Below are 25733 nucleotides of genomic sequence, written 5' to 3'. Positions count from 1 at the left end.
ATGGCCCTCTGCATTCCTCTGCTGTGGCCCTGTGCTGTGCTGTGGCCCTCTGTATTCCTCTGCTGTGGCCCTGTGCTGTGCTGTGGCCCTCTGTATTCCTCTGCTGTGGCCCTCTGCTGTGCTGTGGCCCTCTGTATTCCTCTGCTGTGGCCCTCTGCTGTGGAATGTCTTCTTCAACGATCTGCTTCACCTCATTCCTGGACCTCGAGCTAATGCTGACGTCTGCATTCTAACCTTAATAAATAGAAATAAAAAATGCCGACTGCTACAAGACTCATTAATCACTAACTTTCAGCAGTTTCTACCTGGTGAAGGAGATGGTAGAATTTTGATTTCCAATGCCGGCGTGCATACACTTTCATCTGTTTTTACATTTTAATTTTTTTTACATTTGCGGCTCGAGAAAATGCAGGGGATGGTGACCACTAGACAAATATATTGTAAATCGGACAGACTTCCAAATGAGAGGCAAAAATCTAGAGTTCGCAGATGAAATGGACATTTTGGGTGTCAGAGTTGTTAGTAAATGGTATGCATCAGGCAGTGATGTGGTGGAGGCTGACTCCATACATAGTTTTAAGTGTAGATATGATAGAGCCCAATAGGCTCAGGAAGCTGTTGATTGGCAGTTGAGTGGCGGAAACAAGGCTGGTTGAGGCGAAGATCAACCCCCGCAAGCACAACTAGGTGAGTACACACACACACACACACACACACACACACACACACACACACACACACACACACACACACACACACACACACACACACACACACACACACACACACATTCTCAAGGGAATCGACAGGGTTGATAAAGATAGGCTATTTAACACAAGGGGCACACGCACAAGGGGACACAGGTGGAAACTGAGTGCCCAAATGAGCCACAGAGATATTAGAAAGAACTTTTTTAGTGTCAGAGTGGTTGACAAATGGAATACATTAGGCAGTGATGTGGTGGAGGCTGACTCCATACACAGTTTCAAGTGTAGATATGATAGAGCCCAATAGGCTCAGGAACCTGTACACCAGTTGATTGACAGTTGAGAGACGGGACCAAAGAGCCAGAGCTCAACCCCCGCAAGCACAACTAGGTGAGTACAACTAGGTGAGTACACACCTAGGGGTCTCGCGGCTGAATATACGGTGTTCACCTTTGTTTCCTTAGCTTGAATCTGTGTCCTCTAGTTCGTAATGTTGCTGGTTTCAGGAATGAGTCCTTGTCAATTTGGTCGATTAGAATTTTCTAGGTGGAGATCATGTCACCTCTTTTTCTTCTATCGTCTAGTTTTGGCATGTTTACCGCCTCTAGTCTCTCCTCGTAACTCTTGTGTATAGTTCCACAAGCCATTTTGTAGCATGCCGCTGCACTTTTCCAGTTTCTTTATGTGCTTCTTCAGATTTGGTCACCACACAACTGCTGCATATTCTAGTTTTGGTCTCACGAAAGTCATGAACAGTTTCTTTTGTATTTCACCAGCCATGTAATTAAAAAGCAAGTCTGAAGTTGGAAAGCGACGCTCCTCTCACAATGTTCTTTATGTGTTCCTCTGGCGACACCTTGCTATCCGAAACCTCTCTCTAGGTCTCGTTCTTTATTAGAGTTCTGTAATTCCATTCCACATGATTTGAAAGTTGTGTGTGTGGTCTATTTTCTCCGATTCCACATTCCATACTATGGCATTTGTTCACATTGAATTCCATTTGTCACCTGGCGCTCCAAGCATTTATTTTATCTAGATCAATGTGAAGGGCATTACAATCGTCTGCGTCTCCTATCTTCTCCAGTATCTTAATATTATCAGCAAACAAGTTCATATAATTGTGTATTCTTTCTGGTAGATGGTTTATGTAGACGATGAACATTACTGGTACAAGAACTGAACCCTGTGGTACTCCGCTAGTAACACTCCTCCAGTCAGATACATTGTCTCTGATTACTGCCCACATCTGTCTGTCAGAAAGTTTTTCATCCATGTCATAAGTCTTCCTGTCACCGCTCCAGCATGTTCCAGTTTCCAGAACAGTCTCTTGTGTTGGACTCTGTCAAACGCCTTTTTTAGGTCCAGATAGACACAGTCAACCCAACCACCTCTTTCCTGTCGTATCTCTGTGGCTCTATTATAAAAACTAAGTAGATTTGTTTCACAGTATCTTCCTGTTTGAAAACTATACTGTTTGTCCGTTATTATGTCATTACTCTCCAAGTGTTCAACCCATTTGGCTTTAACTATTGTTTCAAGTGTTTTGACTACCTCGCTTGTTAATGATAAGGGCCTATAATTTAGTGGTTCCTCTCGACTACCATATTTATAGATTGTTACAATGTTTGCCTTTTTCCATATATCTGCTAAGATTCCTGTGCACAAGGATGGTATATTAATTGGAGTGGAATGCTCAGGTCAGTTGCACATTCTCGCAGCACCCAAGGTGAAACTCCATCAGGTCCAACTGCTTTGTTTCATCTTAGACCCCATGAGTAATTTTTCCACTTCTGCTTGAGATACCTCTATGTATCCTATGGCGGGGTCTGGAATTGGCATTGGGTCTGGTTCTATGAAATCCTCATTTTGTACAAACACACTTTGGAACTGTTCATTTATCATCTCACACATTTCTTTTTCGTTCTCAGTAGTCCTGTTCCCCGTTCTCAATCTCTGGATTGTATCCTTTACATGCAACTTGCTTTTAATGAATTTATAGAAAAGGCCTGGAGCTGATTTACATTTATCTGCTATATCTTTCTCAAAGTTCCTTTCTGCCTCTCTCCTCACTGTTGTGTAATGGTTTCTTGGTTGATTGTAATGCTGGCATGTTTGTGGGTTAAGCCTCTTCCTATATTGAACCCAATTTTCTTGTCTATTCCTCTCTGGCCGTCTCACAGTTTCTGTTGAACCCAATCCTGTTTCCTGGTCCTGCATCTCTGTTTTGGTGTGAATGTTTGTGCCTTCATCGCATATCTTGCAGAATTTGGCATACATCTCATTTACTTCCTTGCCTAGCAACAAGTCTGTCCAATTAAACTCATGAAAAAAAATTTAAGTTCCCCATAGTGCCCTCTCTTGAAATCGAGTTTATCAACTGTTTTAATGTCCCCATCTTCTTCTAGATTGAGCCCAGTAGGCTCAGGAATCTGTACATCAGTTGATTGACGGTTGAAAGGCGGGACCAGAGAACCAAAACTCTACCCCCGTACCCCATAGAAGGCTGATAAATAAGCTGGAGAAACAGGCAGGTGTAGCTGGTAGGGCGCTCCAGTGGATAAGGGAGTATCTAAGCAATAGGAAGCAGAGAGTTATAGTGAGGGGTGAGACCTCAGACTGGCGTGAAGTCACCAGTGGAGTCCCATAGATCTCTGTACTCGGACCTATCCTGTTTCTGATATTTGAATATGATCTCATAGATGGTATAGACTCATTTCTCTCAATGTTTGCTGATGATGCAAAAATTATAAGAAGGATTAAAACAGAGGACGACAGCTTGAGGCTTCAAGAAGACCTGGACAAGCTGCAGGAATGGTCGAATAAATGGATGTTAGAGTTTAACCCATGCAAATGTAATGTAATAAAGATAGGGGGTAGGAAGCATGAGACCAGACACAAGGTATCACTTGGGAGATGAAATACTTCAAGAGTCAGAGAGAGAGAAAGACCTGGGGGTTGATATCACGCCAGACCTGTCCCCTGTGGCTCATATCAAGAGGATAACATCAGCAGCATATGCCAGGTTGGCTAACATAAGAACGGCCTTTAGAAACTTGTGTAAGGAATCTTTCAGAACATTATATACCACATATGTCAGACCAATCCTGGAGTATGCAGCCTCAGATAGGAGTCCATATCTAGTCAAGCATAAGACTAAACTGGAAAAGGTTCAAAGATTTGCCACCAGACTAGTACTCGAGCTGAGAGGTATGAGCTACGAGGAGAGACTACGGGAATTAAACTTCACTTCACTGGGAGACAAACGAGTTAGGGGGGACATGATCACCACATACAAGTTTCTCAGAGGAATTGATAGGGTAGATAAAGACAGGCTATTTAACACAAGGGGCACACGCACTAGGGGACACAGGTGGAAATTGAGTGCCCAAATGAGCCACAGAGATATTAGAAAGAACTTTTTCAGTGTCAGAGTGGTTGACAAATGGAATGCATTAAGCAGTGATGTGGTGGAGGCTGACTCCATACACAGTTTCAAGTGTAGATATGATAGAGCCCAGTAGGCTCAGGAACCTGTACACCAGTTGATTGACAGTTGAGAGGCGGGACCAAAGAGCCAGAGCTCAACCCCCGCAATCACAAATAGGTGAGTACACACGTCCAGGGAAAGTGAAAACTGAAAGGGAAAGCTTAGCCATATGTTGTTGACACCTGGCACCAGGTGTCTCTCTCTCTCTCTCTCTCTCTCTCTCTCTCTCTCTCTCTCTCTCTCTCTCTCTCTCTCTCTCTCTCTCTCTCTCTCTCTCTCTCTCTCTCTCTCTCTCTCTCTCGTAGCAACATTGCCAAACTGGCTACGGAGCTCAAGAGCCATCTGGAGTATCAATTGTTGATAGTGAAGAGGATGTTATGGCTCAGGTGGTGAGGCTGAGTGAAGTAGGGAGAGGCCAGGGTGAGGCACTCAATACATAGAAGGTGAGGGAAGATGTGAGAGAGAGAGAGAGAGAGAGAGAGAGAGAGAGAGAGAGAGAGAGAGAGAGAGAGAGAGAGAGAGAGAGAGAGAGAGAGAGAGAGAGAGACAGAGAGACAGAGAGAGAGACAGACAGAGACTCCTTTACTGGTCTGTTGTGTTGGAGAGAGACTTCTTCACTGGTCTGTTGTGTTGGAGAGAGACTTCTTCACTGGTCTGTTGTGTTGGAGAGAGACTTCTTCACTGGTCTGTTGTGTTGGAGAGAGACTCCTTCACTGGTCTGTTGTGATGGAGAGAAATCCCTCTCTCCAATGATGAGTAACAGTGCCCAATACTGTCACTATGGCGGTGTGTTCACTCACAGGATGAGTGGCACTGCCCAATAAACTCTACCCTCGAAGCATAATAAAAAACATAATATGATTTTCACTTTGTATGTGAAAGGAAGGTAGAGAACCAGGGGGAGACTGGGTACTTATACCCCTCTCAGTCGACCTGTGGCGAGGCGTCTGCAATAAATCTCTAATGTCGTTTATATGGCCCACATGCTGCCCGTCAAGGCCTGGGCCAGTTAGGGATTTTTTTTGTATTGTGTCTGTGGTGTTTCCGCTTATTTGGTTTGTGTTGCTTGAGTGATTAGCATTTAAAAATGAGTTGACTAATTCTTGCTGGTGCCTGACCTTGGGAGAGGAAGTACATTGGGGTCTAAATTTAGTCTTAGGTCTTAAGTCAGAAAGAGTAAGAGGAAGTCAGTGTTTACACATTGCACCATGATGGATCCCACCGCTGCCACCAATGTGTTGTTTATGTTTTGTTGGCTGATAAGATCTCATTCTGTAAACTTATTGATTTTTGTCTTCCTTTGTGTTGATTTCGGGGTTTTTCTGCCTCCTGCTACGTCTCCTCCTTCCTTTCCTTACTTCTTCCCTCTTCGTTCTCCTTCACCCTCTCTCTGTATCTTCCGCCTCCTGCTAACGCTCCATCAAGGTGAGGTCTCTGTGTTGTTTGAAAGCCCAGACGCAGTAAATCTCGCCTCCCTCAGTGCACCACTCTACAGCTGATGTACCTCCTAAATTTTGACAGAGAAGTACGTAAATAGTCCTCCCCCTTCGTCTTGATTTTTAACGATCCTCCTCTCTATTACGGCCGGTTCCATACGTGCAGAAATACACATAGTATTCTTACTGTTCAAGGCAGGTGTCTGCCGTCTTTCCTCTCTTGGTTCTTCAAGTGTTTCTTGTGTCTTAACTAAAGAACAGCTTTTAAAGAACATTCGAAGAGGTACTAAACAGGCAACCGATGTTTTTTTCATTATTTACATTTTATTTAAGTACTGCTTACAAAATATCATTGAAGATTGAGAGATAATCGATAGACATTACGGAAAATATTTAAGACAGTTTGAACCGAGTTTTGAAGTATGTGTTTTGAAATATACTGCAGAGAGAGTTCAGCAAACCTTTGATGCCGGCACTCAAGACGGAAGATGATAAACAGAGGTGAGTAGGGGATGAAGGGCTGTGATAAGGGCGTCTGGGAAGGATGTTGTGATGCTCTTGTGGTCTGCAGGTGTTCGCAGAAGGGAGGAGGGAAGACGTGGATAAGCACACAGGGAGAAAAAGAGATGGAGAGAGAGAGAAAGATAGCATAAACAAATAGTGAGTCAAACACAGTTATATTATGATATATTAATATAATAAAACACTTTATTAAATAAAGTTTTCAGAGTGAAAGATAAAAATAATAGAGAGAATATAATAAAGGGTCTCCAGTACATCAGAACACCCAAGAAGAGAGAGAGAGAGGTATAGGTAAGTAAAGCGAGAAGAGGAAGTCAGTGTTTACACATTGCACCATGATGGATCCCACCGCTGCCACCAATGTGTTGTTTATGTTTTGTTGGCTGAAGATGCAGGTGATGGTCATCTTGTATATTGTTGCACCTGATCGGACTCTACGTCGTAGCGGTGGTTGTGTATATGGTGTGGAGAGGGAATCTTTGGATAAGTGGATGTAAAATAAAGACGTGGTGCGTCTAGGGTAAGTGCATGATGGGTGAATGAAAGACCTTTTTTGGTGCAGGAGATGGAACAGTACCCCACCCACACCTATGTGGTGTGGGAGCTCATGTCCATGGGAAGATACACGGATGAATTCTGCCCATAACTCATGTCTTACATGTTGCTGATGCTTTAGTTTATATTACAGTCTCTCTCTCTCTCTCTCTCTCTCTCTCTCTCTCTCTCTCTCTCTCTCTCTCTCTCTCTCTCTCTCTCTCTCTCTCTCTCTCTCTCTTTCTCTCTCTCTCTCTCTCTTAAACTAAGACCAGGAGGTTCATTACGACTCTCGAATGAAGTACTTAATGAAACTGCAAGCAAGGGCTGTTATCCTACCTCAGTTCATATCTCTCTCTCTCTCTTTCTCTCTCTCAACAGGTATAAGCATAGTCTGACCCGCATATTAGTGCTGCAAATTGGCGTATCTTATGGCTCCATCAGCAAGCCAGCATCCAATAGCCAGTTTTTGCACGTCCGTCTCCAACACGAGGTACCTGTACGGTGAACAGATTCCTCATGTTGTACAGCGTATATAATCTTTTATCATGTTGCGTATTCATAGCTAAGTGAATTATCTTATTGGTTATTATAGCTGCATGTGTGTATTTAGTATTTGTATTTACTATTTGTATCTGCAGAATCGAGCTATTGGCTCTTGGACCCCGCCTTTCTAACCAATCTATTTTCCTCTATTATGTCTAATTCATGTATTTCTCTCTTAACACACACACATACACACACACACACACACACACACACACACACACACACACACACACACACACACACACACACACACACACACACACACACACACACACACACATACACACACACACACATACATCGGCAGGAAGCAGCCCGTAGCAGCTGTCTAGCTCCCAGGTACGTATTTAGTGCTAGGTGAACTGGATCATCAGCGTGAAAGAAAGTCTGCCCCATTTGTTTGCCACGGCCGAGAATCGAACCCGAGCCCTTAGGATTACGACCCCCTAGCGCTATCCACTGTGTGTGGCCCTCACAGTGTGTGTACTCACCTAGTTGTGCTTTCGAGGGTTGAGCTTTGGCTCTTTGGTCCCGCCTCTCAACTGTCAATCAACTGGTGTACAGATTCCTGAGCCTACTGGGCTCTATCATATCTACATTTGAAACTGTGTATGGAGTCAGCCTCCACCACATCACTGCCTAATGCATTCCATTTACTAACTACTCTGACACTGAAAAAGTTCTTTCTAATGTCTCTGTGGCTCATTTGGGTACTCAGTTTCCACCTGTGCCCCCTTGTTCGCGTTCCACCCGTATTATATAATCCATCCTTGTCTACCCTGTCAATTCCCCAGAGAATTTTGTATGTAGTGATCATGTCTCTCCGAGCTCTTCTGTCTTCTAGCGACGTGAGGTGCAGTTCACTCAGCCATTCCTCATAACTCGTGCCTCATAATTCAGGGACTAGTCTAACGGCATACCTCTGAACACTCTCCAGCTTCGTCTTGTGCTTGACAAGGTACAGGCTCCATGCTGGGGCTGCATACACCAAGATTGGTCTTACATATGTGGTGTACATATATGTGTGTGTGTGTGTATGTGTTTACAAGCACACGAGGATGTAAATAAGTCAATATGGCTACGAAGCTAGACTAGTGATCGTGTAAGAGAGGAGGCTGGCGTCTCCTCTGTGTGGTCCCCTCTCTCTCTCTCTCTTTCTCTCTCTCTCTCTCTCTCTCTCTCTCTCTCTCTCTCTCTCTCTCTCTCTCTCTCTCTCTCTCTCTCTCTCTCTCTCTCTCTCTCTCTCTCTCTCTCTACATGCAGTGCAGGCTGGTAGGTAGTCAGAAGGAGCCCGGATACAGACCAAATTGCCTGCAGTGCAGAGTACAAGTAGGGGAAAACAACTTGTCAGGGAGTCCAATAGATTACAGAAATGGCGGTCAAATGTAGAGAGAGAGAGAGAGAGAGAGAGAGAGAGAGAGAGAGAGAGAGAGAGAGAGAGAGAGAGAGAGAGAGAGAGAGAGAGAGAGAGAGGAAGGGAGCGAGGCCCTGTGCGAAAAACATGTCTTACCTGAAATCTAAATTATATATTGATATTGAAAGGTGCCAATGCTTCATATTCTTAAAAGTATTCTTTGGCCCACCTGTTACGGTGTCCAGTAGGTGTGGCCCACCTGTTACGGTGTCCAGTAGGTGTGGCCCACCTGTTACGGTGTCCAGTAGGTGTGGCCCACCTGTTACGGTGTCCAGTAGGTGTGGCCCACCTGTTACGGTGTCCAGTAGGTGTGGCCCACCTGTTACGGTGTCCAGTAGGTGTGGCCCACCTGTTACGGTGTCCAGTAGGTGTGGCCCACCTGTTACGGTGTCCAGTAGGTGTGGTGTGTGTGTACTCACCTAATTGTGTTTGCGGGGGTTGAGCTCTGGCTCTTTGGTCCCGCCTCACAACCGTCAATCAACTGGTGTACAGGTTCCTGAGCCTACTGGGCTCTATCATATCTACACTTGAAACTGTGTATGGAGTCAGCCTCCACCACATTACTGCCTAATGCATTCCATGTGTGTGTGTGTGTGTGTGTGTGTGTGTGTGTGTGTGTGTGTTGTGTGTGTGTGTGTGTGTGTGTGTTGTGTGCTAACTCTTGGACTCTGCTTTTCTAGCCGTTGGATATCTAATGCAATGACTCCTGGCCTATTTCTCTATCATATCTGATTATAAAGTTAGGAATGGAGTTAGCCTCTACAACCTGCTCCTTTAGGTCATTCCATTTACTCACTTCCCTCACGCTAAAGGAAAACTTTCTAACATCTCTATGACACATCTTAGTCTCACGCTTCCATTCGCGCCCCCTTGTTTTATTGATATTCATGGTAAACTTTTTCATTCTTTCCACCTTGTTTTGCCTCTAAGTATTTTATACGTCTGTATCATGTCTCCGCTGTCTCTCCTCTTTTGTAATGTCGTCAGGTTTAATTCCTTCAGTCTGTCTTTGTACCTCATCCCTCGCAGCTCTGGGACGAGTCTCGTTGTAAACTTCTGAATCTTTTCGAGCTTCCTTATGTGTTTTTTAAGATGGGGCTCCAAGATGGTGCGGCATACTCTAAGACTGGCCTCACATAGGCGGTATACAGTGATCTAAAAGCCTTCTTATACAAGTTTCTGAAGGATGTTCTGACTTTTGCCAGAGTAGAGTATGCCGCTGATGTTATTCTATTTTTATGAACCTCTGGAGTTAGGTCTTGTGTTATGTCCACTACCAGGTCTTTTTCTCTTGTCGTTATAGGGAGGTAGTTCCCCTTCATCGTATGTTGGTCTTTCAGTCTCCTGGCTCCTGTCCTCATTTCCATTACATTGCACTTGTTAGTGTTGAACTCTAGCAGCCATTTCTCGGACCATCTCAGCAACCTGTTCAAGTCATCGTGGAGAATTTTACAATCCTCATCTGTCTCAACCCTCCTCATTAGTTTTGTATCATCTGCAAACATTGACATATAAGACTCAAATGAGGAATAGTACGGGACCCAGGAGTGATCCTTGAGGCACCCCGCATGTTACTCTACGCCAGTCCCACTCCTCGTCCCTCACTGTCACTCCGGAATCCCAGTCAATCTCTCCATGATTTAGGTCCCCCATGACTAGAAGTTTAGCTCTCATTGTGTGTACCACTGTTGCTGCTCTCTGTAATGTCTCTATGCAGGCTTTGTTGATGTTTATCATTTTCCTGCCTGGGTCTTCTGTGGTTTCTCCCAATGATGGAGTCTGTGTATACGTTTTCACTCTGATTCTTGAGTTCAAGTTTCCACTCCTGTTTTACTAGGAGTGCAACTCCTCCTCCTCCTTGCCTTTGTTGTCTTTCTTTCCTTATCACCTGGAGTCCCCCCCCCTGGGAATATTGCATCGGAGATCATATCATTTATTTCCGTTTCCACTATTGCTATCAAATCTGGATAATTTTGCTTATTTCTTTAATTTCCTCTGCTTTGTATGTAACTCCATCAGCGTTCGTGTACTGAACCTTCTGGCTCTTGGACACCCTGTACTGGTAGGGGGGGGAGGGGAGGGGGAGGGGCGTGGTAGGAGGGGAGGGGGTGGTGGAAGGGGCGGGGAAGGGGGGGGGGAGGGGACGTGGTCAGAGCGCCCTCTGTTATTAGGACCAGGTGCCGAGATTATAGATTACACATATAAGGCACCGCTCGCAATTTCTCGTACCCACAGCTCACTAAAACCACCAACTGCCATCCCCCCATCCTTCTCTATCCCCCCCCCCTTCCCTCTAACCCCACCCCTTCCCCTCTCTCCGTCCCCTACCTCTCCCCCAAAATCTTCCTCAACCCCTCACTACCCTTGTTCAATACTCTGGCTAGTCGAGTCTTCTTGATTTACTTGATAAAAGGCTTTAGGCCTTTGTGGACTTGCTCTTACAGCGTGTTTAACATCTTGGTAAACTCTTCTGGCAGTCTTGGACTTCTTAGTTCAGTGTCTCGGATGATCAATGAACGAAGATTCTTCTCATAATTTTTGCATCATCAGCAAACATTGAGAGGAATGAGTCTGTACCCTCTGGAAGATCGTTTACATATATTAGAAACAGGATGGGGTCAAGTACAGAGCCCTGTGGGACTCCGCTGGTGACATCTCGCCACTCTGATGCCTTCCCTCTCATAGTTACTCGCCGTTTCCTGTTGCTTAGATACTCCCTTATCCTATGGAGCACCTTATCTTTTACACCTGCCTGTTGCTCAAACTTTTGTAAGAGCCTTTTATGGGGTACTGTGTCAAAGGCTTTCTGACTGTCCAAGAAAATGCAGTCTGCCCACCCTTCTCTTACTTGTCTAATTATTGTTGCTTGGTTATAGAATTCTGTTAAACCTGTGAGGCACGATTTACCATCCCTGAACCCATGTTGGTGGTGAGTTACAAAGCTATTTCACTCCAGATGCTCTACGAGCCTTTTCCTCACAATCTTCTCCATCACCTTGCATAGTATACCAGTTAGGGAAACTGGCCTCTAGTTCAGTGCCTCTTGCCTGTCACCATTCTTGTATATTATATTGGGACTACGTTAGCTGTCTTCCAGCTTTCCAGTAGGTCTCCTGTTTCCAGTGACCTGTTATACATCATAAAGAGTGGTACACAGTGCTTCTGCACCTTCTTTTAGTATCCATGGTGAGATTCTGTCAGGCCCAACAGCCTTTGTCACATCCAGCTCCAACAGATTCCTTTTGACCTCATCACTGGTGGGGTCAAATTCCTCCAAGGTTGCTTGGTTTGCCTCCTCATTTAGTGCAGGGGCTTCTCCTTGTTCTATTATGAAGACCTCCTGGAATCTCTTGTTGAGTTCTTCACACACCTTCTTGTCGTTCTCTGTGTATCTGTTCTCCTCTTTTCTCAGTTTCATCACTTGTTCCTTCACTGCTGTTTTCCTCCTGATGTGGCTGTGGAGCAGCTTTGGTTGGGTCTTGGCTTTACTCGCGATGTCAATTCTCATACTGTCTCTCTGCTTCCCTCCTCACTCTGAGGTACTCATTCCTGGCCCTCTGGTATCTCTCTCTGCTCTCTGGTGTTCTGTTGTTCCTATAGTTTCTCCATGTTACTCAATTGCTTCGCTACCTTACATTCCTGGTTGAACCATAAATTCTTCTGTGGCTTTTCATTTTTCTCATTTTGGACGGGGATGAACCAGTCTGCAGCTTCCTGGCACTTCTGGGTGACGTAGTTCATCATATCCTGTAGTGTGTTTTCTCTGAGTTCTGTTTCCCATGGTATTCCCATTAGGAAGTTCCTCATCTCGTCATATTTTCCTCTTCGGTAATTTAGTCTTTTCGCTTTTGATCCCATCCTTGGATAGGTTATCCCTACCTTCACCAGATACTCATATGTCAATACACTGTGGTTACTCATTCCCATGAGGGCTTCAAATTTGACTTCCCTTATTTCTGACTCATTCAGGGTGAATATCAGGTCGAGTCCAGCTGGCTCGTCATTGCTTATCATTCCCTCTCATTGTGTGTGTTTGTGTGTGTACTCACCTAGTTGTACTTGCGGGAGTTGAGCTCTGGCTCTTTGCTCTTTGGTCCCGCCTCTCAACCGTCAATCAACTGGTGTACAGATTCCTGAGCCTATTGGGCTCTATCATATCTACATTTGAAACTGTGTATGGAGTTAGCCTCCACCACATCACTGCCTAATGCATTCCACACGTGTGTGTGTGTGTGTGTGTGTGTGTGTGTGTGTGTGTGTGTGTGTGTGTGTGTGTGTGTGTGTGTGTGTGTGTGTGTGTGTGTGTGTGCACCTATCAACACATCCATCACTGTACCCAAACTGGGCGTGTGTGAGGGCCACCAACGACCACTCTGATATAGGTGAATAAGCACACACTTCCTTATACCCCGCGACACCTGCAAGATACCCAATGAAAGGGATCTTGTCCTGTTCTGTCCTGCCCTGCCCGTGCCCTGCCCTAACTTGCCCCTGTCCTGAGTTGCCCTTAAATTGCCCTGACTTTCCCCCCCCCCCCTTCCCCCTAACTTCCCTGACCATCAGGGGAACTCCCAAGGGACACAAATCACCTAGTTTTCTACGATTCACCCCCATCTACCGGTCTCCACACCCTTAATACTGGAACTAGGGGGAAGAGGGGAATTAGAGCTTTCCAGTATTAGAGCTTTCCAGTATTAGAATTTCCTCAAGATACTTGTGCCTCATTTCTTGTGGTATCATGTTGGACTTTTTCGTTGCCATTTCATTGATGATAATCCTGCATGGGTCATCCTCCCAGGGAGGTAACCTCTCTACAGGCAGGAGCTCACGGGCTTGCTCAAGCAGGTGAAGCTCTTCCAGGCAGCAGACTGATCTGTGATGCCATTTTTTTTGCTTCTCCTGTTTCCCCCTGAAAGTAGCACAGAACTCAGTTTTGTCTTGTCAATATCATTGTAATGGGGATCTCTGGCTATCTTAATTGCAAGCATTCAGTTACTTAATTCTGCCTTTAACACTGGGAAGGGACAACTCCTCTCGTAGATTAGACGTTTTGGCAGTTCTTGGAACTCCCTGGAGGCCCTTGGAGGCCCTTGGAGGTCCCCTGGAGGTCCCTGGAGGCCCCTGGAGGCCCTTGGAGGCCCCTGGAGGTCCCTGGAGGTCCCTGGAGGCCCCTGGAGGTCCCTGGAGGTCCCTGGAGGCCCCTGGAGGCCCCTGGAGGCCCTTGGAGGCCCCTGGAGGCCCCTGGAGGCCCCTGGAGGTCCCTGGAGGCCCTTGGAGGCCCTTGGAGGCCCCTGGAGGCCCCTGGAGGTCCCCTGGAGGTCCCTGGAGGCCCCTGGAGGCCCTTGGAGGTCCCCTGGAGGTCCCTGGAGACCACTAAAGGCCTCCTGGAGGTCCCTAAAGGCCCCTGGAGGTCCCTGGAGACCACTAAAGGCCTCCTGGAGGTCCCTAAAGGCCCCTGGAGGTCCCTGGATGCCCCTGGAGATCCAGATCATAAAGAATGATTGTCATGGCTTCATTTTGTATGGTTTTGAGCCTTTTCATATCGCTTTGGGAGTAGGTGCACAGAACTGGTGCGGCATAGTCTATGACGGAGCGCACATAGGCTGTGTACATCATTTTAAGCGCGGCAATAGAGGCTCCATGACCATTCCAGGTCATAGCTTTCAGTGCCGTGAGTCGACTTCTACATGTCCCTATGAGTTGGTTGAGCTCCTCTTCTTCCCCCTTAGTCAAGGGGAAAGGGACAGGACGAAAGGCAGGGTTTTAGGCCTAAGGCGATAGACAAATATTCTCATCCATGTGAATGCGTTCCAACGTTATGTTTACATCCGGGGTTCCTTCGTGGGCTCCATGACCCCCACCCCCTACGATCAGGGGGGGGGGGGGTGACACCAAACTCCCCCCTACGTGATGGAGGGGAAGTGGGGGGGGGGGGGGAGGGAACGATCCGGGTGGCCATAGTGAGCCCACCAATTCGAGAGACCCAGAACGAGGACCAAATAGGGACGTAGGAGCGGGGGGGGGGGGTGTTGATGAGGGGGGGGAGGGGGGGTGTTGATGAGGAGGGGGGGAGGGGGGGTGTTGATGAGGGGGGGGGGATGAGTTAGATGACTTCTCGTATCTCGTTATTAATGTGTGTCTACCTCACCCTCCTCCCCCCGCCCCCCCCCCCCCCCTTCCTCTCTCCTTACCTTGTCAGGAATAAACTTACAACATCTGGAGAGGTATGCCAGATGCCACCCACAGTAAGCTAGTTGAACGATTTGTTTCCACTATTATTAATATACTTATGTACAGGTTCATTTATACAGCTGCCCTAGACTTTAGGAAAGATTATATAGTGTGTGTCAAGAGATATACGATATACAAGAGATATACGATATACAAGAGATATACGATATACAAAAGATATAAGAGATATACTAAGATATAGTGTGTGTCAAGAGCTAGCTATATGATATACTAAGGTACCAGGTCGTTTATATAGCTAACCCTAGACTATATGAAGGGCTATCTATCTTATCTATCTATCTATCTATCTTATAGATAGATATCTATCTTGAGGTTATCTTGAGATGATTCCGGGGATTTTTTTTAGTGTCCCCGCGGCCCGGGCCTCGACCAGGCCTCCATCCTTAGGAAGCAGCCCGTGACAGCTGACTAACACCCAGGTACCTATTTACTGCTAGGTAACAGGGGCATAGGGTGAAAGAAACTCTGCCCATTGTTTCTCGCCGGCGCCTGGGATCGAACCCAGGACCACAGGATCACAAGTCCAGCGTGCTGTCCGCTCGGCCGACCACCTCCCTTGGTTTGTGATGTTAGAAATCTCCATCTCGCAGGATGGTTAGTCAGAGAAGGGGTGTGTGATAAGTAGTTTGCCTGGGCATATTTTTGGTGTATTATGAGGATATCATCAAGAACACGAGAGGTAATAAAGTAATTGCAAAGTTCCAGGTACCTCATACCGGCAGATTTTAAGGGTTTAATGATTGGATATTCAATCATTTAGCGTGTGAGATCAGTCCCCCAGTTCCTGCTCACAGAGTTTGCACCTGGAGTGCTGAAGATTGGGTGTCATCACCTGTAGCCACCTACCTGTGGCAGGTACAGGTGAAGCCACCTAGATATCATTTAAATGTCGGTGACATTTAAATGATATCATACAGCATCGTCATCTTGACATCTCCAGTCCCCAGCTTCATCTGGGGTACCTCACGATATACCATTTACACTTTAGTCTACAACACACCTTGAAGATCTCTGAGAGGCTCCTTCCCGCCAAACACACACACCAAACTACGACGTTGGTACAACGTTCGCACAAGTTTTAACCCCTCCTAACCAGTTATAACAACCAATATAGCAAGTTGTAACAACGTTCTAATACGTCATAAACACGTTAAGCCAAGATGTAACAACTTTATTACAAGTTGTAACAAGCGGAAAATTGAGTTTCGGTTTGTGTTTCCTGGGAATTGGCTCCTGTTCCGTTGTGTTTCCAAGGAATTGGCTCCTGTTCCGTTGTGTTTCCAGGGAATTGGCTCCTGTTCCGTTGTGTTTCCAGGGAATTGGCTCCTGTTCCATCGTGTTTCCAGGGAATTGGCTCCTGTTCCATTGTGTTTCCAGGGAATTGGCTTCTGTTCCGTTGTGTTTCCAGGGAATTACCTCCTGTTCCGTTGTTTTTCCAGGGAATTTGCCTCCTGTTCCCTTGTGTTTCCAGGGAATTTGCCTCCTGTTCCCTTGTGTTTCCAGGGAATTACCTCCTGTTGCGTTGTGTTTCGTGAGATGATCAACAGACAAGCGTCCTTGCTTGCAAGCGTCAAGGACAGGACCTGATGGCAGTAATGATGGATTGTCCTTGATTTTAGTTCTTGTTGCAGGTGGTGGTAGTGGAAGGGGGGGGTTGATGGGAGGGGGGGTGGAGGAGGGGGACGCAGGTGCAGGGGGTGGAGGTGGCGCTAGTGGGTAGTGGTGGAGGGAGTAGTGGTGGAGAGGATGGATGGGTGGAGGTGGAGCAAGTGGGTAGTGGTGGAGGGAGTAGTGGTGGAGAGGATAGATGGGTGGAGGTCAGAGTAGAGACGGTGGAATGGGTTGGTCTGGTTGTATATTGGTGGTTGGAGCAGTTGTAGGGGAGATTGGTGCATGGTTGTGTGTGGGGGGGGGGGGGGCGTGAGGCGACATTAAGTTCAAGGTTGTCACTCTCCTCCCACACTCTCACTCACCCTCTCCCTCCCCCCCCCCCCCTCCCACAATCTCCCTCATCCCACCCCACACTCTCCCTCACTTCCTCCCACACTCTGCCTCACCCTTACACTCCCTCACCCCCACACACTCATCCCCGAGCTGAGGAGTATGAGCTACGAGGAAAGATTACTAGAACTTAACCTCACGACACTCGAAGACAGAAGAGTAAGGGGAGACATGATCACCACCTATAAAATTTTCAGAGGAATTGAAAGGCTAGATAAAGATAAACTGTTTAACACGAGTGGGACGTGAACAAGGAGACACAGGTGGAAACTGAGTACCCACATGAGCCACAGGGACGTTAGAAAGAACTTTTTCAATGTCAGAGTAGTTAACGGATGGAATGCATTAGGCAGTGATGTGGTGGAGGCTGACTCCATACACAGTTTCAAGTGTAGATATGATAGAGCCCAGTAGGCTCAGGAATCTGTACACCAGTTGATTGACAGTTGAGAGGCGGGACCAAAGAGCCAAAGCTCAACCCCCGCAAGCACAACTAGGGGAGTACTATTGGGCGCCTTGATATTCCTAGTTGAGTCGACACAGTTAGGCATACCCAATCGCCCACCATCCCCCCCCCCCTCCACTAACCTCTTAACACTCCCCACTTTCCAATACTTAAACTTTATATTGAAGAATGTCCAATATTGGCCCAGTTCCGACCCCTTACCCCCCTCCCCTTTAGGGGTGGTCACGTGGTCACTGTGTTTACTCTCCCCCTCCTCCCCCTTTCCCATTACCTCCACCCCTTCCCTCCCCTCCACCCCATCTCCCCCATCCCTCCACTAGCATCATAATATACCATATATATACAAGCCCCAACACATTGGTCTGTACATTGCCAGTAATACTGGAAGATCAGCGCCCTTAAGCGAAGCAAAGTTATCCTTACTACCACACACACACAAACGCACAGGGGGCCGGTGGCTGAGTGGACCGCACTCTGGACTCGTAATCCTAGGGTTCAGGTTCGATCCCTGGTGATAGCCGAAATAAAATGGACATAGTTTCGTTTTTTTCTGATGCCCCTGTTGCCTAGCAGTAAATAGGTAACTAGGGGTTAGACAGCTGTTACAGACTGCTTCCTGGTGTGTGTGTGTGTGTGTGTGTGTGTGTGTGTGTGTGTGTGTGTGTGTGTGTGTGTGTGTGTGTGTGTGTGTGTGTGTGTGTGGGGAAACAAAAATTAGCTAGTTAGTAGATGGTAACAGTTGATTGATTGACAGTTGAGAGGCGGGCCGAAGGAGCAGAGCTCAACCCCTGCAAGAATGACAAAGAGGTGTGTGAAGAACTCAACAAGAGATTCCAGGAGGTCTTTACGATAGAGCAAGGTGAAGTCCCTGAACTAAGAGGGTGGCGACAAACAAAGCAGACTTGGAAGATATTGTAATTGCCAGAGATGAGGTTAGGATGTATCTGCTTGATCTGGAAGTAACTAAGGCTGTTGGACTTGATGGAATCTCACCATGGATGCTAATAGAGGGGGCAGAAGCCCTTTGCGTACTATGGTCTATAACAAGTCACTGGAAACGGGAGACCTACCAGAGAGTTAGAAGACAGTTAACGTAGTCTCAATCAACAAAAAGGGGGACAGGCAGGAGGCCCTAAGCTACAGGCCGGTGTCCTTAACTTGTATACCATGCAAGGTGTTGGAGAAGATGGTGAGAAAATGTCTGGTAGCACATCTGGAGAGAAGAGACTTTGTATCACCTCACCAGCATGGGTTCAGGGAAGGCACGTTATCTCTCACAGGTTTAATAAAATTCTATGACCAAGCAACAAGCATTAGGCAAGAAAGAGAAGGATGGGTAGACTGTATTTTCATGGACTGTCAGAAAGCTTTTGACACAGTACCCCATAAGAGATTGTTGCATAAATTGGAGAAACAAGCTGGAGTAACTGGTAAGGTGCTCCAATGGATAAGGGAGTACCTAAACAACAGGAAGCGGAGTGTTACTGTGAGGGGTGAGACCTCAGACTGGCGTGATGTCACCAGAGGAGTCCCACAGGGCTCTGTACTGGAACATATCCTGTTTCTGATATACGTGAATGATCTTGCAGAGAGTATAGACTCACAACTAAGTGTGTACACAACTAAGTGTGTACACACATACACGCCGAGGATGTCAGCGAGGCGGACGGTCCGCCTGCTATCGTAACTCACACTATATATATGACAGTGTCAGACCACGGAGGAAGAATTGAAACAGGATTTTCCTTAAGTACTTTCGTATATTAATACATCTTCAGAAGGAATTGATTACTTCTGAAGATGTATTAATACACGAAAGTACTTAAGGAAATTCCTGTTTCAATTCTCCTCCGTGGTCCGACACTGTCATATATATATATATATATATATATATATATATATATATATATATATATATATATATATATATATAATCTCTTTTGCGCCCTTGGGAAGAAGAGTTTATATCACTTTTCCTGCCCCTGCTCCTTACCTCTCACACTCACCGCTCTCCCTCACCCTCCCTCACCCTTCCTCACCCTCCCTCACACTCCCTCACCCTCCCTCACCCTCCCTCACACTCCCTTATGCCCTGGAGGAGGACACATGCTTCAAGTGGTATGAGGAGACCCACCTGCTCCACCCCCCCCTCCCCCCTGGTCCATATACACACCTGGCTTACGAGGCCTCACGTCTCAGCTCTTGCCATAAACATTGGCTAATGTGGATGATTTAATCCAACGTCATTTCAACAAATTACATCGAAATTCAGGATGGAAAGGATGTATATATTAAAATCCAAGATCTTTGCTTCAACAGTCCTCACGATTTGTGTTGTAGGGGTTGAGCTTAGGCTCTTTGGTCCCGCCTCTCAATCTTTCATCAATTAGCAACAGAAGTAGACTTACATCGCATCAGGCTTGGATACCCATGTGCATGGGAAATTAGGCTTACAGGTTCCGGAAGATGAGAGGAAATGTCAGCACTGTGGAGAAATGCCCGACAGACCACTGGAACATTATCTAACACAGTGCACAGTTATAGCCACAACAGACCACTGGAACATTATCTAACACAGTGCACAGTTACAACCACAATAGACCACTGGTACATTATCTAACACAGTGCATAGTTACAACCACAACAGACCACTGGAACATTATCTAACACAGTGCACAGTTACAAACCCTTTAAGATTTCATCTTAGATCCAACAGAGCAGAAGAAGTTGTTAAACACGTGGGACAAAATCTTACTGAAGCGACCATACGAGTCATAAATACTCACACTCCGCCCAAGTAAAACAGAAACAAGCAACACTTAGTGGGCCAGCCAGAGTCTTAGGGCCCGCCCAGTGGGCCAGCCAGAGTCTTAGGGCCCGCCCAGTGGGCCAGCCAGAGGCTTAGGGCCCGCCCAGTGGGCCAGCCAGAGGCTTAGGGCCCGCCCAGCGGGCCAGCCAGAGGCTTAGGGCCCGCGCAGTGGGCCAGCCAGAGGCTTAGGGCCCGCGCAGGAATATCCCTGCAAAACAAAAAATCTATCAACTGTCAACTGGTGTACAGGATTCCTGCTGGTCTGTGAGTACACGGTGTCTTGATCCACCATTTCAGTGTTTGGTGCATTCCATTTGCTCATTACAAAGCTGACACTAAAACAGATTATAATGTCTGTGAGACTCATTTGAACACTCAGTTGATATCTGTATCCTCTTGTGCCTCAGGGGGGGGGGGATCACTTGGGATGGACGGTAGAGCGATGGTCTCGCTTCATGCAGGTCGGTGTTCAATCCCCGACCGTCCACAAGTGGTTGGGCACCATTCCTTTTCCCACCCGTCCCATCCCAAATCCTTATCCTGACCCCTTCCCAGTGCTATATAGTCGTAATGGCTTGGCGCTTTCTGTTGATAGTTCCATTCGGGCGGCCGCCAGCATTGCGATAGCAAGTTCTTGAGAACATCCAAGATGCTAATCCGGATTGGGCAGCGGACTACAAGTATCTTGGCGTCTGACTTTAAGACATAAAGGGGAAAAACAACACTCATATCCGGACGCAACCTTTTGCAAGGTCGGCGTTCGAATCCCGAATGTCAAAGCTGATGGGCACTCTCCTCATACCAACTTCAAAATTGTATAGAGGTGTATAAGTCTATACGAAATTGTATAGAGGTGTATAAGTCTATACGAAATTGTATAGAGGTGTATAAGTCTATACGAAATTGTATAGAGGTGTATAAGTCTATACGAAATTGTATAGAGGTGTATAAGTCTATACAAAATTGTATAGAGGTGTATAAGTCTATACGAAATTGTATAGAGGTGTATAAGTCTATACGAAAGTGTATAAGACATGGCCAATTGTCTAATGCTCTGTTTGTTCATTTATCAGAAAATTCCCACCAAATTGATCGGGAGATGGCTTCTTCAATAACGAATTGTAAAAACACTTTCAATAGGAACATAATTGAATCTGCTTTAATACAAATTACAAAATCATGTAATTTAAACATTAGCAGTGGTTTATATAATTTAGATCCATTTTTGATTGATCAGTTAAAGGGCGATTTGAGTAGGATTATTGCTACACATTTGTCTCACTAATACCTTGTTAATATCCACTTTCTTATTAATATCCACGTATGGGCCTATTGGCCCATAGGATGCAGCTCCTATTTATATCCACCCAATCCTAGTCATATATTTATCATTGTATCTCACTTCACTTTACCTCTCTCCTGCCTATATATGTCCACATCTTCATACTTGTTTCTCACCCTCCTGAAGATGTGTTATTAAATACGAAAGTACTTAAGGAAATATATATATATATATATATATATATATATATATATATATATATATATATATATATATATGTCGTACCTAGTAGCCAGAACGCACTTCTCAGCCTACTATGCAAGGCCCGATTTGCCTAATAAGCCAAGTTTTCCTGAATTAATATATTTTCTCTAATTTTTTTCTTATGAAATGATAAAGCTACCTATTTCATTATGTATAAGGTCAATTTTTTTTATTGGAGTTAAAATTAACATAGATATATGACCGAACCTAACCAACCCTACCTAACCTAACCTAACCTATCTTTATTGGTTAGGTTTGGTTAGGTAGCCGAAAAAGTTAGGTTAGGTTAGGTTAGGTAGGTTAGGTAGTCGAAAAACAATTAATTCATGAAAACTTGGCTTATTAGGCAAATTGGGCCTTGCATAGTAGGCTGAGAAGTGCGTTCTGGCTACTAGGTACGACATATATATATATATATATATATATATATATATATATAATATTCATTAAGAACTCTATATGACCTGGCCAGGATTCGAACCCATGACGTCTAGGATCACCCCTCAAACGTGCACAGTACCATGACCACCGCACAAATCCTAGATGGCATGGGTTCGAATCCTGGTCGGGTCATTTAGAGTTTCCTAATGATCTCTTTCTCTCGCATAACGTAACGACACAATTATATCTAAGTACTCTAAGTATAGTTTGTTCTTGAGTTATTTATAATCTGTTGATGTCAAGGGGCCTGACAGCCGAGCGGACAGCGCTCGGGATTCGTAGTCCTAAGATTCCGAGTTCGATCCCTGGTGGAGACGTTCATTCCTCTGTTGTGCTCAGGCTCCCGTTGCCACCGTTAAACAGGAACTGTACACGGGAGCAGTGCGAGAATTCATTAAGTTTCCAGAAGAGCAATTTTATGTCAGAGTTCAACTTACTCATCGCTGTTGTCGACACAAAAACATGGAGGTATTTCCCCACCTCCTGGTGTGTCAAGCTGGGAGGGGGTGGTGGTGGTGGTGGTAGTGGTGGTAGTGGTGGTAGTGGTGGCTGCAGTGGTAGTGGTGGTAGCTTCGTTGATGGTGGTGGATGTCGTGGTGACTGACGTCACTTTACTCCAACTTGAAAGCTCATCTCAGACTATGAGTCTCTGTTTTCTATCCTCTAGGTACTCCCTGAGCCAGGTCAGTGTCTTCCCAGTTACCCCAGCCTGCTTCTTCATCTTGGCCTTTTCCCACGAGGAATAGTATCAAATGCCTTTTGGGAGACTTGGAGAATAATGCCTGTCCAGTAATACAAATTGTCTGCCACACTACCAAGGAATGGGGTCCATGGTTCGAGCCCCATACTGTCTATCCAACCTTCTGTTACTTCTCATAGCCTACCCTGGCTTTGTGCTCTGGAGAAGGAGGGGGGGGACCTGCTGCATGGGTAACAGCTTCTCTGTATCAACCTACCCTGGCTTTGTGCCCTGGAGAAGGGGGGGGGGACCTGCTGCATGGGTAACAGCTTCTCTGTATCAACCTACCCTGGCTTTGTGCCCTGGAGAAGGGGGGGGGACCTGCTGCATGGGTAACAGCTTCTCTGTATCAACCTACCCTGGCTTTGTGCCCTGGAGAAGGGGGGAGACGTGCTGCATGGGTAACAGCTTCTCTTCCGTATCAACCTACCATGGCTTTGTGCCCTGGAGAAGGGGGGGGGGACCTGGTGCATGGGTAACAGCTTCTCTGTACCAACCTACCCTGGCTTTGCGCCCTGGAGAGGCCACCCCAGACCGACAACCAGAGCGCATCTCCATAGTCTCCTGAGACTGGTGGATTATTAAAACTGTCATAGAAGTCAAGCAGGTTTGTGAGGCATGATTCTCCCCTTCTGTATCCGTGCTGCTTCGTCAGTCTTCTCCAGATGATCCACAAGTCTCAACCTGATTACTTTCTCCTCCACGTTACTTAATTGTCAGTGACGCTGTGTTGGGAGGTCTCTAGTCTCAAGTGTTTTATTGAAAGCTGTTAGTTAGCGGGTGGTGATTGAAGTGCCACAACAGCCTCCTTTATCAGTTATGATGATATTACGTTCTTATCCTTTTGATTTTGTTACGTTTAATTTCTCCGGGAGTTTCTTAGCCTTCCCCACCGTGATTATTGTGTCGTCCAGTGTTTCCTCTAGCCCGTTATCTCTCAATTTGGTCTCCGTGGTAGTTCCGCTATTATGGCTTCCAGGAACCTTTTGGTGAGATTTACATATCTCCTTGTCATTCTTTGTGAGAATAAACCTTGTCTCTTTAACCTGATTAGATGTTTTCCTACTGTTTTTTTGCTCCTTATCTGGCTATGGAACACCTTTGGTCAGTCATTAGGTTTCATAGTGATGTCGTGAGTAATGTAATGTTGTTTTGTAGTTGTCTCTTGACGAGATCACACAATAGTTGTTTAGTTGCTGGACCAGGTGGTGGTTGTGGCAGGTAGTGGTGGTGCCAGGTGGTTGTAGTGGTGGTGGTGGTGGTGGCAAGTAGTGGTAGTGGTGGTGGTGATGGCAGGTAGTGGTGGTGGCAGGTGGTTGTAGTGGTGGTGGTGGTGGTGGCAAGTAGTGGTAGTGGTGGTGGTAGTGGTGGTGGTGGTGGTGGTGGCAGGTAGTGGTGGTGGCAGGTGGTTGTAGTGATGGTGGTTGCTGTTGGTGGTGGTGGTTGTGCATAGAGTTCAGACAGGGTCCAGCATGGAAGGAACTCCACCATAGGAGGAAGGCACTCTCCCAGAGTGCCACGCCAGGCACCTACACACACACACACCCTGGAAGGCAACACAACCCCCCTCCCCTCCCCCTACAGCAACCGGATCACCACCACAACCCTGACCCACAACCACCCTGACCCTCAGACCACACCATAACCACCCAATAACCATATCAAACTGTGATTACATTGTTACCCATGAGTAGAATTACCCTTCCAGACCTCAACCTCCAAGAAACAAGTATAGACTTTGCAGGCAAACCACCGCGAACTGGCTGTATAGAAAATCACCAACGACCTCCCTTTGAGAATGGGGGCCATGGCCATTGATGAATATGGTAACGAATTCTACTTCTACCTGTTCATTATATCCCTTGTTCATGTTGCATCGTTGCACGGCGATAGTGTGGTGTTGAGCCTGATTAGGGTGACAGATATTGATGTCATGAATGGACACTAGGTGAAGGTTAGTGAGATAAGACCGTCTGGGACCTCCAGACGCCTCCAAACCTACAGGCTTCTGTTCCCGTGGGAGGAGGTTGATCCCGTGGGAAGGGGTTGCTCAGGGTTATAGGTGCTACGATCAAGGCTAGGTCCCCGTGGCGGAGTGGTAAAGCTCTGGGGTTCGTATCCTGGTAGGGGAGGATTGACTGGGTGCTAATCCTTAACTGTAGCTTCTGTTCATCCAGCAGTGAAATGGGTACCTGGTTGTTAAATGATTTGGTGGGTCGTATTCCAGGGGAAAATTAGGATTGAGGACGCTATATATGTGACTAGGGGCTATAGGAGCTGTGATTAGGGGCTATAGGAGTTGTGACTAGGGGCTATAGGAGCTGTGATTAGGGGCTATAGGAGTTGTGACTAGGGGCTATAGGAGTTGTAACTAGGGGCTATAGGTGCTGTGACTAGGGGCTATAGGTGCTGTGACTAGGGCTATAGGTGCTGTGACTAGGGGCTATAGGTGCAGTGACTAGGGGCTATAGGTGCTGTGACTAGGGCTATAGGTGCTGTGACTAGGGGCTATAGGTGCTGTGACTAGGGGCTATAGGTGCTGTGACTAGGGTTATAGGTGCTGTGACTAGGGGCTATAGGTGCTGTGACTAGGGGCAGGTGCTGTGACTAGGGCTATAGGTGCTGTGACTAGGGGCTATAGGTGCTGTGACTAGGGGCTATAGGTGCTGTGACTAGGGGCTATAGGTGCTGTGACTAGGGCTATAGGTGCTGTGACTAGGGGCTATAGGTGCAGTGACTAGGGGCTATAGGTGCTGTGACTAGGGCTATAGGTGCTGTGACTAGGGGCTATAGGTGCTGTGACTAGGGGCTATAGGTGCTGTGACTAGGG

General features: G+C 46.4%; 1 protein-coding gene across 1 annotated transcript in view; it reads left to right on the top strand.

Moving 5' to 3' along the window:
- The window catches only part of LOC138357947 (uncharacterized), a 61258-nt gene that overhangs the window by 11721 nt on the left and 23804 nt on the right, over window positions 1-25733 (top strand). Inside the window, exon 3 of the mRNA XM_069315129.1 lies at window positions 6076-6131. Within this exon, the coding sequence (XP_069171230.1) occupies window positions 6076-6131 (56 nt within the window). The remainder of the gene's footprint in view (window positions 1-6075; window positions 6132-25733) is intronic.

This window comes from Procambarus clarkii, chromosome 80, assembly GCF_040958095.1.
Source record: "Procambarus clarkii isolate CNS0578487 chromosome 80, FALCON_Pclarkii_2.0, whole genome shotgun sequence".
Classification (NCBI taxonomy): domain Eukaryota; kingdom Metazoa; phylum Arthropoda; class Malacostraca; order Decapoda; family Cambaridae; genus Procambarus; species Procambarus clarkii.
Note: the sequence above shows the minus strand (reverse complement) of the source record. Positions and strands in the feature narration are given on the sequence as shown.